At 46.6% G+C, this 11,988-nt stretch overlaps 1 protein-coding gene and 1 long non-coding RNA gene across 5 annotated transcripts in view; one reads left to right on the forward strand and one right to left on the reverse strand.

Annotated features, from left to right (window-relative positions):
• The window catches only part of HOPX (HOP homeobox), a 31,982-nt gene extending 20,297 nt beyond the window's left edge, over positions 1-11,685 (forward strand). For 2 of the 4 annotated variants that reach the window (XM_017518515.1, XM_017518516.1), the window contains exons 2-3: positions 3,694-3,849; positions 10,882-11,685. In XM_017518515.1, the coding sequence (XP_017374004.1) occupies positions 3,694-3,849; positions 10,882-10,959 (234 nt within the window). In that variant the 3' untranslated portion in view covers positions 10,960-11,685. Of the gene's footprint in view, positions 1-44; positions 67-3,099; positions 3,366-3,693; positions 3,850-10,881 lie in introns of those variants that run through there. The other 2 variants (XM_037734893.1, XM_017518517.1) reach the window with 2 other exon arrangements.
• LOC119469503 lies at positions 885-2,998 on the reverse strand. Its single transcript, XR_005198324.1, has 2 exons — positions 2,898-2,998; positions 885-2,222 (listed from the first exon to the last, which is right to left on the reverse strand). It is a non-coding gene; the product is annotated as an uncharacterized LOC119469503 (long non-coding RNA).
• Positions 11,686-11,988: the final 303 nt, after the last annotated feature.

Consider the following 11,988-nt stretch of genomic DNA (forward strand, 5'->3'; position numbering starts at 1 on the left):
TGTGCAAAGTTTCTAAAATGCAGTTCTGTTTCAAGAGGTCTATGGTGGGCTTAGACATTTCCACAGGTAATTCTGAAGCCCATCCAGGCTTGAGAACACTGCTGTTAGGTTAAGGATACCAACCACGAAGTTTATACTTGAAAGAACAATTCTCTCTCTCTCTCCAGCTCTTGTGCTAGCCTGGAGAGGCAGATCAATACTCCACTTCTGTTTTTCAATTTTTCAATTTCTGGGGGGCCTTGATAGCCTGAGTGATGCCCCTCCTACCCACTTCAGAGTAATTGAATAAGTGACGAAGGGGAAAACCCCCACGCCTTCCCAAGGCCCACCAGTTCTCTTGTGGAACTGGCCACACATCATTTTTCTTACTTAGGAAAATACAGAATGTTTCAAGAGCCCACTGCTTCCAGGAAGTTCACAGTGAACATAAAAGAAATACAGGCTAAAGAATAATCCACCTGCTTGTTTCCTTTTTGGCCAACTTACCATAGGACTCGGGATTTATGGGGAGAATCTGCCACTGATAACCTTTTTCTCTTGGTTTGATATTAGTGCCATTACAAAGGGGTCAGAATGGCTGGAAGAGGCAAGATAAGATGGCAAATGTGAGCCCAAGGCAATTTTTTGGTTACTACCTAGGTAACCAAAGATTCCCAGTTGACAGTGCTACAGTGCTTTTTGTGAGCTAGTTTATATAGGTAGATAATTTAAAAAATAAATGATTATAGGATTAGGGGACAAAAGTAGAGCCATCGGCTTGACACAACTGTGTACCCCAGGCATTGGAATTTAGAAAAAAGCCAGCAGTTTGCATTTAACCTCTTGGAAATGCTCATGCGATGTCTTCCCCCAACCACAAAGGAAAAATACAATCACAGGACAAATTACTCTTTGAATGTTTGATGAGATATGAAGAGCCACAACAATAAAACTTGTGCTAAGATTAACATTTGAGTAGCTTTAAAGTATTTTTAGTTCTTTTAATCTGAAATTGTTTAGACTATCTTCAGAGAAACTTCTTGACTGTTGTCTTGCTGGAAATCATTGAGAAGCTTTGTAAGGCCAAGGTTACCCAGGCAGTTTGATTTATATCTTCTTTAAGAGAGACAGAGTGAGAGAAGAAACGAAGTAACAGCAAACATTTGTCAAGCAAAGGGCTGAGAGGTTTGCAGACGAATAACAGATGCATTTGACTGTAGAGATATTTCACCTTTGTTTCTAGAAATCAAGTTTGTTTGGTGTACCTTGGAGAAGTAGGCGCTTTCAAATGGTCCTCCCATGCGTCTTCTTGGCAGCCAACAAAGGCCAGTGGTTCTCAGCCAACTAACCCAATGAGTTCTTTAAAGTCAACCCGGACCTCCCCACAGAATCTCACACAAACACCTGTAACAGGAAGCCATAGAAATCTAATAAAATAAAATGTGCTAAATTAAACGTAAGACCAGTAGCAGCCCTTGTGTTTTATAATAGGAATTAAATAACAAAAAAAGAGGGTGATGTATATGCAGAATCATCTGTTTAGAAATCTAATATTTCTGAAGGACTGAGGATTCTACAAAGAAAAAGCCAAAATTTTCCTGGAAGAGCCTGCACAACTATGTTAAGTGAAATTAACTGGAACCTTTCTAAGGCCAGAAGTAAAATCGGAGGCAGCTGTCTCCCAGCCCTTGTGTTCTTTCAGGCAAAGCAAGCAGTGGTGGGTGGTTTCCGTGGGCAACTTTGGCTAGACTTGGTGTCCTACTAGAGCAGTCCATGCCCATTCAAAATGGCAATGAGCTCCTGCCTGCATTATGACTACTGCCCTCCTGGTTTTTCCTACCACACTAAGGGCAGACTGCCCTGCTGAGAAAGGTCTAGCAGAGCACAGGTCTCTTAACTAGGCAATATTCAGAAAGTTAGTTTTCCTATGCTCATTTTCCTGGGCTGTTAGAGAAGAGGACTGGAGGAGGTAATTTCCAAAGTTCTTCCCAGCTCTGAAGTTGTGTGTCAAAGGAAGGGGCAATGGGTGCATACAGAAGAGGAAGTGCTTCTGACCTAGTCTGACCCTCTCCTGCCTCAGCACCGCGACAGGAATCAGTGCTACAGATTTTTGGGTGGGAAAGCATGGAAAGCGTAGAATCCCCTAAAAACATGGGATTTCACGGTGGCTTGGCAAGTGACTTGAGCCGGACTCTCACAGTAGAATGACTTCCTGTTGTGCCTCCAAGCCCCTTCAAAGTGACCTAGAGGAGAGGTAAAGACATTTATTTAGGAAGTAGAAAATGCAGGATACAGTGGAGAAGGTTATGACAGCATTGGGTACATTCTCCTGGCCCATCAGTGAAATATGGCTCAACCCAGGCACAGACCATATCACAACCTACTCAGGATTGTGCTGGATGATTTTGCAATTGTTTGTTAAAAAAACAAACCAACGTGATTCCCACGCTTGCGCTTGTCTTTTACTGTCAGCGGCAGTCAAGCCCTGACAGACGTGTCAAACCCACAGCCAAGAATGTCTTGAAGACTCCAGCTTTCTACACCTTCCTGCCTCTTAAATTAGGAGGAGGAGGTGGACGGGGGCGTTACATCTGCAAGTTTTTAAAATTTTAAGTTTTTGGTCCCAATTCAGAGACCAATTCAGAGAACCCAGCAGGAAGTCATGTTGCCTCAAATTTGCTAGAGTAATGTTTGGCTCTACAGTAAGGAGATACGAGAGATCTTGAAGCTTGCGATGGGCCCATTTTCCTGACTTTACAGTACATTTTCGTACAATCGCAAGGGAAGTCTGAAATTATAAAAGACGGTTGACTGGATCCTCCTCAATGGGTTTTGGCTCCATCCTGCAAGTCCTCCCACCCGGGAGCAGTCAGTGAAGCAGGCTCTCTGCCGTAAATTGTGGACTAGCGGGGACTCACTAAAGTGTAGTTAGAAAGAGGAGGGGCAGAGGATTGAAGGAGGAGGTCGCAGAGCGCAGAGTGACCCGTGAAGGCCCCCGAGGTGGAAATTTCTCCTGTGGCTCAATTCCCCACCTTAAATCACTTCTCTGCGGACCTATCTCCAGCTCTGTAAAACGGAAAGACATTAAAAGCACCTCCTCCATCTCCCCAACTTTGAGAAGTAACTTGTCTTGCGGGGAACTGTTTTTGGAGGAAGGGTGGGGTGTGCAGCCCTGCCTGGAGAGGGCCCCAAACCGCCAACCCTGCACAGGCACAAGCCCGCGTACCGGGGAGCCCGGCTAGCCGCGGACTCGGGCGAACCCACCACCCTCGCGATCTGTCAAATCTGTCCCCAGGGGAGGTCCCCCTTTCGGGAGGAAGTTTTTAAGACGATTTCTCAAAATTACCCCCGTGCCTCCTTCACTCCTTCCTTAGAGCCGAAGGGAGGTGAGGACCTGCGCAGTTATCTTCCTCACCCAGGTCGCCGGCCGGGATCCAGGGGGAATTGCTGCAAGGAGTCCCCGGGGGGCACAGGAGGCGCCGCACGCGAGGCTCGGCCGTCAGCCCGCAGCATCGCTCGGTCCCGGGAGGGAGGCCCAGGTTGGGGCAGCCCTAATCCCCCCTCAGCTTGCAGCCGCCGGGGACTCGCGCGGCCTTGGCACCGCGGGAGGGGGCGGCCGGGGCTGGGGCTGCCCGGGTGGCGCCGCGACCGCCTCCCTTCGCTGCGTCCCGCCCGCCGCCTAGCTCACCGCCGCCGCTTTTCCCCGCCCTGCAGCGCGCAGGGACCATGTCGGCGGAGACGGCGAACGGCCCCACGGAGGACCAGGTGGAGATCCTGGAGTACAACTTCAACAAGGTCCACAAGCGCCCGGACCCCACCACGCTGTGCCTCATCGCGGCCGAGGCCGGCCTTTCCGAGGAGGAGACCCAGGTGCGTCCCCGCACGCGCCCTGCGCGCCCGACCCCTGCCGGGGCTGGGCCGTCTCGCGGCTGGGGGGTCCCGGTCGTCCACCCCTCCCGCCGGGCTGCCCTCCCCGCCATCTCCCATCTCTTCGGCCCACATCCCTGCAGCCCGGACCCTGCATGGCTCCCCCCGGCGCCTCCCCGCTTCCCCGCTCCCATGGGCGCCCAGTCTCCCCGCCACCCCCAGCCAGCCGTGGTTCCCCGGGGGCTGCGTAGAAACCCCGCGGTGGCCGGTCCTTGCCTGTCCCCGGCAGCCTGGGATATGGGATACACGCTTTCCCCCCTCGGGGTCGGGAGCAGCGTCTCTCTCCTGTCGCTGTCTCGCTTTCCCGGCTCTGCCCGCTCTGGTCTGCCTGCGAAGCCTCCAGGAAGATCTATTCTAGGCGGGAATGTCAGAGCTGGAAGGCACCCCAGAGATCAGCTAGCCGTAAATTCAGTCCTCCGGTTTTGGCAAACGAGGAGGCTGAGGCCGGGTGGGAGGGCGCCGTCAGGATGGCAGGAGCCGTGAAGCATGCTCTCTCCACCACATCACACTGCAGCGTCCCCGGAGCTGCAGAACTCACACTGCACGATGCCAGGGAGATTTGGTTACGATTTTAAAAAAATATTCTCTGGCTCTAAGGTTTAGAGGCCTTTCCTGGAGTTTTATAAGACGGCAGATAGCTGACATTACAGCTGATGGGAGCGGCAGCCAGTGTCCCCCTAAGTGCATTCATTGATTTATCTATATTTTAAATGTTCCCATATTGTCCCCCAAAATGCCAGGTAAAGAATGCGACACTGCCTGTGGTTGTTAACCACAGGTGCAATGCTGGAGCTGTTAGCCGACTTCTCAAACGCTGTCCAAACTCTGACTTCTCTTTTCCCTTTGGTCATGGAAAGACAATCCTTTATTCATGATAGACTCCTTGGACCTGATCTAGCATTTCTCCTATTTGGCCCCAAAGCACTTCACACCTCTAATCTCAGCTCTAAAGCAGAGATGTTCTTATTTTTCCCATTTATATACCAGATCATCAGGCACTTGTCCTGTCACTCTGAGCCATGGTTAGTTGAGGTTTAGAAGCTTGCAATGGATCCAATAGACCCTACAACCAAGATACTGGACCCCAAGTCCAAAATTATTTTTACTAATCAAGCCAGAGGCACACTTTGGAGAGTCTGTCCATAGATGATCCTGTCATTTGCAGGTCAGACAGAAAGGCAAAAATATCTATTTTTAGCAAATGGAACAGCTGTCTGACCAACCAGAACCAGAACTTAATGGAAGGTGATTTACTGTAACCCAAGTCTAACAGCTCATGTTTCTTGGCATCCCTTGGGAAGGCAGCCTGCTGAAATTTTATCATTTGAAATCCCATGCTATGCTTAGAAAAGAGGAGTGATCACAGAGGCAACTTATCTTTTAAAAACAAGGCTGTGAAATATTGCGGGCACAGCACCAACAGGAAGTCCAACCCCTTCTCGGCCCCTGATTGTCCCTGGCGAATTGTCATCAGTCGCCTTACCTATAAAGCAGCATAATTACATTGACCTTTGTAATGGCTAATACTTGCCAGGCATTTTTCCAGGCACTGTCCAAGTAGTAAATCATTTATTTGTCACAAGAATACTGTGAGGGTAGATGCTATTAGCCCACTTGTCCAGATAAGGGAACTGAGGCACAGAAGGATTAAATATACTTGCCCAAGACAGCAGCTAGAAGGCAGCAGGACCAGGATTTGAAGCCCAGACTCTAAACCACCATGCTATGCTCTCTCCACTAAGGAGGAATAGAAATCACTAGACAGAGCAGGAGGAAAGACCTGGCAACTCACTTGGTGCTATCTTTCCTCTGCATTAAGCAACAGCCCTCCCAGGCTATATTCAACCTTTCCTTGAAATTGAAATAAAATCTGGTTAGGGGTAAGAAGAAGGAAAGGGCACCTGCCTTTTTTTCTGTGACTGAGCTCAGCCAATTCAGATCTCTTCATAGCAGTTCCTTCTGACCTCTCAGGCAGTCTTTCTCCCATTTCCCCTCTTCTGCCATCCTCAAAAAAACAAATGGTAGACCCAGCCCCAAAATGAGTGGATGTGGGGTGAGTCAGCCTCTTAGCAGGGCCCCTGGCTTCCTCTTCCTGCCACAGAACCAACACCTCCTTCCTCCCTACAGCAACCACAGCTTGGCTTGCGCCTCTGTCTTCCTGCCTCAACCTGCAGGGGAGCATCTAGAACCCCAGAGCTTAGAGACAGGCAGCACTTAGCAAGTGCAGGGAAAGGGACTTCCTAGGAACCACAGGCTACCTCCCTGCCCTTACTGGATTGGGTCTCCTCTTTCAATTTCCCATTCTTTCCCCTCCCATCCCACTACCCCACGGGCACTGGTGAATGAGAATGATTTCTTCTTTCATCTTCTCAAACGACATTTATATATTTAGAGTATCTTCTAAGAAAAAGAAAGTGTCTGGCTGGCTGGATGTGGTGGCTCACACCTGTAATCCCAGCACTTTGAGAGGCTGAGGCAGGAGGGCTGCTTGAGGTGAGGAGTTTGAGACCAGCCTGGGCAACATGGCAAGACCCTGCCTATCTCTAAAAAAAAAAAAAAAAAAAAAAAAAAAAAAAAAAAAAAAAAAAAAAAAAAAAAAAAAAAAAAAAAAAATTAAAAATTAAAAAATCAGCCAGGTGTGGTGGTGCATGCCTGTAGTCCCAGCTACTCTGGGGATTAAGGCAGGAGAATCCCTCGAGCCCAGGAGTTCAAGGCTGCAGTGAGCTTGCCACTGCACTACCCAGCCTGGGTGACAGAGGGAGAACCTGTCTCAAAATAAGTAAATAAAAATAAAAATATTAAACATTTAAAAATATTACAAAAAGAAAGTGTCTTCTGGAGACATATGCTCAATAATGAACTTTCGGCCATTAAAATTATTTTTGTTTATAGCAGGTCTTGTAAGGGCCCTTTAAATAACTCCACGGAGGCCAGAGCCTGCTGGGCCTACATATAAGTAGTGTCTGGTATTGACACTTTCCCTGTTTCTTTCTTTTCTTTTCTTTTTTCCTTATTTTGAGACAGTGTCTCACTCTGTCATTCAGGCTGGCATGACCATGGCTCACCTCAGCCTCGACCTCCCAGCCTCAGACAATCCTTCTATCTCAGCCTCCCAAGTAGCTGGGACTATGGGCATGTACTACTACGATGCCCAGCTGATTTTTAACATTTTTGTAGAGATGGGGATCTCACTATGTTGTCTAAGCTGGTTTCGAACTCCTGAGCTCAAGCAATCCTCTTGCCTTGGCCTCCCAAAGTGCTGGGATTACAGGCGTGAGCCACTGCTCCCAGCCTCCTCTCTGTTCTTACTAGTGTTGCCCCTTTCCATGGGAAAGGGTCACCAAAGCCCAACTAACATTTGTTTCATGTGCCTGAGTCCCCATCCCACCCAGCACCACCCACCTCCAAAAATGGTATTGTATTCTTAACTTTCCTAGGACAGGTAATACTTCAGTACAAGAAAAAAAAGCCCGAGCTGCCCAGTGCTCTTGCAAGACAGTTACTACAACTGATTCACAGGGCTGATACTTGGGCAGGGACAAGTGGGACTAAGAAGTTGAAACATTCTCTGTCTTGGGAGCTTTGCTGACCTCTTTATAACTGTCCCACTGCAGGACAGAATTATCTGTGGGGCTGGAGGTGGTACCTATAAGAACTCAAAGTAAAGTGAAGGGTGCTGTAATTGAAATAACTTTCTAAGTCGCATTTACTGGGATGTTAGAATGGGTTTTTCTCATGACGGTTATCTAAATATCTCCTATATTTAAATTAGATGAAAACTTAAAGAATCCCAGCCCTATGTCTTTTATTTTGAAGTCAGTGTTAGAAGAGGCTGGGAAAGCTCCTTCTTCAGCCCCCTGGGAGGCTGGGATGATCTGGTGTATTCTATTCTCTCTCTCTCTCTCTCTCTCTTCAATTCAAGCACAATGTAACTGGAATTGGTTCTTAGGGAGGTCTCCAAGTATTTTTATCTCCTCCTGATATCCTGACCTTAGTCCCAGAACCCAGTGGTTTTAGTCACTGGATGTTTTATCAGAGGAATAAAGACCTCTAAAGGTCTCTCCGTGAAAAGAATGAAATGTTAGTTACTAGAGAAAAGGACAGGGACAATGTTCCTTTGCCCAAACCCCTTCCCATCACAGTGTCTAATTATCATCTGTTTACTCTGAGTAAATAAATCTCCATCAATGGGCAAGGGTAATGAGGGCATTCATTTATAAGTAAGCAAGGGATGAATGTCTTTCCCAGTGGATGACTGAAACAAAGAAGAGAAGGATAAAGCCAGGTGGAAAATTAGCACTGATGTGAGTGAGATGTGATCAGGTACAGCTCTAAAGGGGAAAAAAAAGCAAGCAATGTATTTAATGATTTCTGCTGGACTGCAACTGGTTTTGCTAAATTATTACATATATACTTAATTTAAAATATGCATCTTCAAAAAACAGTTAAGCTCTTCTTGAACCTCCTCCCATCCCCGAAGCGCTAGGGCTCAATTTGTTGAGCATTTGGGCACCAACTCACAAAACCACAAATGTGGTCCCTGCTGAAGTTATTTTCACAACAGTCCATCAATATTCTGCTTCATGACGTAGTGTAAAGATGTGGGTGGCTCTTTTAAATGAGACCAGCTCAACCATTTTGTCTTAAATGATATCTGATAGAAAGTGAGATTTTCCTCCTCCAGATTTTAATTAGTCAGTCTTTACAAGGCTGCCATTTATTCAGCCCTAGTAACTGGAAATCCTATTTAATCAGACCTTGTATCCTTGAAACCCCCCACAGAGCTGCCTCATTAATGAAACTGGAGCCTTGCTGCTCTCATACCAGAATCCAGAGTTAGTTAAATACACACACACACACACACACACACACACGCACAGGTTACAGAAGAAAATGGGCCCACCCTTAGCAGTAGAATTTCTGTTGAAGATGCCAAAGTTACATAAGTTCTCTCTTCTGATGAAGGTTAATGATCGCTAGGAGGAAAATATGGTACCTAGAAAGCAGCCCTCAAAGGGCCACACGATAGTCTGCTGTCCCTGGCTTTAGATTACTTTTCTCTGCTGCCACCCCAGTGTAAAGATATATAAGATCTTGACAACTGTGTAAGGCATTTCAGTGTGTAAACTCTGCTGTACAGGTGGGTGAGGGATAGGTGTAGTCCCATGCTGTTTAGCCAGCTTAGCATTGATATGGAGCCCAAAACAGCCCTGCAGAGCCTCATCCCCATTCAAGCTCGACAGCTCTCCTCTAGGACTTGCTCCTTCTTCCCCTGTGGTTCTTACTCTTTCTTCTGATCTTGGACTTATGCTGAATTCCCTTTCAGCTTCCTAGAGCCCATCCTGTTCATTCAGAATGTCTGGACAGGCATCAGCCCATGCTACGTGGGGAGCCCTCTAGAGGTTTCCCACCATCCCGTCTCCATCAGTACATCCCAGATCTGGCATCTCATAGCTGTGATCTTCCTGCTTCCTTCCTGTTCCTGGTCTGCTTACCCCTAGAATAGGTGAATTATAGAAGAACCAGAAGGGACAGTAGAAACCCCCTAGATTTACCTTTTATTTACAGATGACTGGCGCTCTATTTTTAGGGACTTCCTCAAGTTGTCATAGCCAATTAGTTATTCCAGAGCTTCCTGGGCAGGGCCCAGGACTGCAGAGCCCGGCGGGGGGAGGGGAGGGATCACCGATCCACACAGACTGCCTACACACCAGTGACATCCAAATCTCATCCTTCTCAATGTACCCCATGACATGTGAATGATTGGAAACCACAGGAGAACAGGGCTTGCAGGAGGTGTTGACCTTCCGTAGAGCTCTCTCCTCATCCTCTCCAATGGAGGTCAATGCTTGCTACTTCTGTTTCCTCAGTAGTCTCGCTTCAAAGTTGTTTTGTTTTGTTTTTTATTCCCAGTTTCCTCTTGGAAAACCTCGTCCAGACCCCGGCCCTATCCCCAGCATGGTTCTTCTATTCTCCTCTTTGGGGAGCTCTGTACCACCCCAGTTAGCAAGATAAAGGCAGCCATTGACTTCTCAAGAGTATACCACACTGCCTGACAACATATAGACGTAATCTGCGCCTCATATGATACTGTGTCTAGAAACATCCCATCTGGGACCTTCTGTACGTCCCTGGCCACTTCCATGAGGTGTGAATATTTGAGTCCCTATACAGAGCTGAGAGACTCTGAGTAAAGCCGAGGCCCACTTTAGCTTCTCGGACTGCTCAGTGGTCCTGGGGCAGGATAGATGAGGCTGACCTAATCCATGCATCCCCCAGGGAGTGCTCTGAGCTTGTGTAGTGCTCAGTTACCCATTAATCTTATCCAACACATTCTTACTGACTGCTACAATGAGGAAGGCCTTTGGTGAGATGAACATACATTGATGAAATATAGCAGCCATAGAGATCTATCTGGGGCATTAAGAAGATGCTTTAGCTTCTTTTATTTATTCAGCCAATATTGATTAATCTCTAACTCTTAAACCTTTGTACTAGGGGCTAAAGATGCAATGGTGTTAAGATGAATACAGTCTCTGCTTTCATGGATCTTACATTCTAGAAGGGAATATAGATGAAAAACAAGCGAATCCATAAGTAAACCATGGCAGATGCTAAAAGTTCTGTGCAAGTAACAAAGTACTAAATTGGGAAGTAAGGAGATGAGTGGGAAACCCCCTTTGGATAGAGTGGTCAGGGAAGGCTTCATTGAGAAGGTCCTGCTTAAGCTGAGATGTGAGGATGGCAGGGAGAGCATCAGATAAAGAATAAAGAGAGCATTCTAAACACAGGAAATAGCATGCACAAAGGTCCTGAGGCAGGAAAGGTTAGTGCCACAGTGTAAACCATCCCTATGGACTCATTCCTTCATTCTCTCCTCTCTACTTGTGCCGCAGAGACTACCTTTTAGAAAGAGAATGGGTATTTCAGTTTTTCTGTATGTGATAAATATTTTTGCTCATTTCTCTCTTCCAGAAATGGTTTAACAAGCGCCTGGCTGAGTGGCGGCGGTCAGAAGGCCTGCCCTCAGAGTGCAGATCCGTCACAGACTAAGGAGATGGCCGGCATTGACAGCTTGACTCCATGAAGATCATCTGCTGTTTCTCTCCTCTGCTTAACCAAGCTGCTGTCGTTTTTCAGTGTAGCACTGTATGTTTCATTGCTAGCTGTCCTGCTATTTAACACAGGGTTGTATTTTTTTCTAAATGTACATAACTAGAAAAGAAAATAACAATAGGAAGCTATGTGTATCTTCTGAGTAAAGCAGTGGCTTGGCTGGAAAAGTGGTGTGGCTTGCCTCTCCCTTTGGGTCATGATGACAGATGGTGTGAAAACCATCTAAGTTTGCTGTTGACCATCACCTCCCAGTAACAATTTGCTTGCATAACCCATTTAGAGCAACACAGGCAACTGTTGAAAAGATAATATGAGGGAGGAGGGAACATATTTCCTTCTGAACCTACTTCCCTAAGTTGTTTCCTTAAGTTTTGTCTAATACAATGATGGTTGAGTGAGAATGCAGATGGGGTGTTTGAGTTTTCAAATTGCATAAAACACTTCTATGGAATAGAGCTGCATTAACTTGGAGAGAACCCAGTTAGGCTTGAAGACAGAAACTACAACTGGCAAAAAAGCAAGCATCTGAGAAAAAGATCTACCAAAGATCTTGAATTCACTGTATTTAAATGCATTGGTTAAATTAATTTTGCTAAATAAAGTGAACTGCTTTTTGTCTCTAAAATGGTATTCTAAATAAAAGCTTAACTTTTTGTTGAAGATGCACTGAGTGAGTCCTCTACAGGTTTTTAACCAAATAAGAAACATATCAAAGAGAAGCAAAATAGCTCCTATGTGGTAGGAGCTGACTGACCAGAAGAGCTGCCATTTTCTAAATCTTTGCTACTCAAAGTGTGGTCCAATACCAGTCTCATCAGCATTAGCTTCAAGCTGGTGAGAAATGCAGAGCCTCAAACCCCATTCCAGACCCAGTGAATCAGAAGCTACATCTGTAACAAGGTCCTCAAGCGGTTTATGTGCACATGGAAGTTGGAGCAGCGCCGTTCTAACAAACTCTACAGTCAG

The sequence above is a fragment of the Cebus imitator genome, unplaced genomic scaffold, assembly GCF_001604975.1.
Source record: "Cebus imitator isolate Cc_AM_T3 unplaced genomic scaffold, Cebus_imitator-1.0 Scaffold682, whole genome shotgun sequence".
Classification (NCBI taxonomy): Eukaryota; Metazoa; Chordata; class Mammalia; order Primates; family Cebidae; genus Cebus; species Cebus imitator.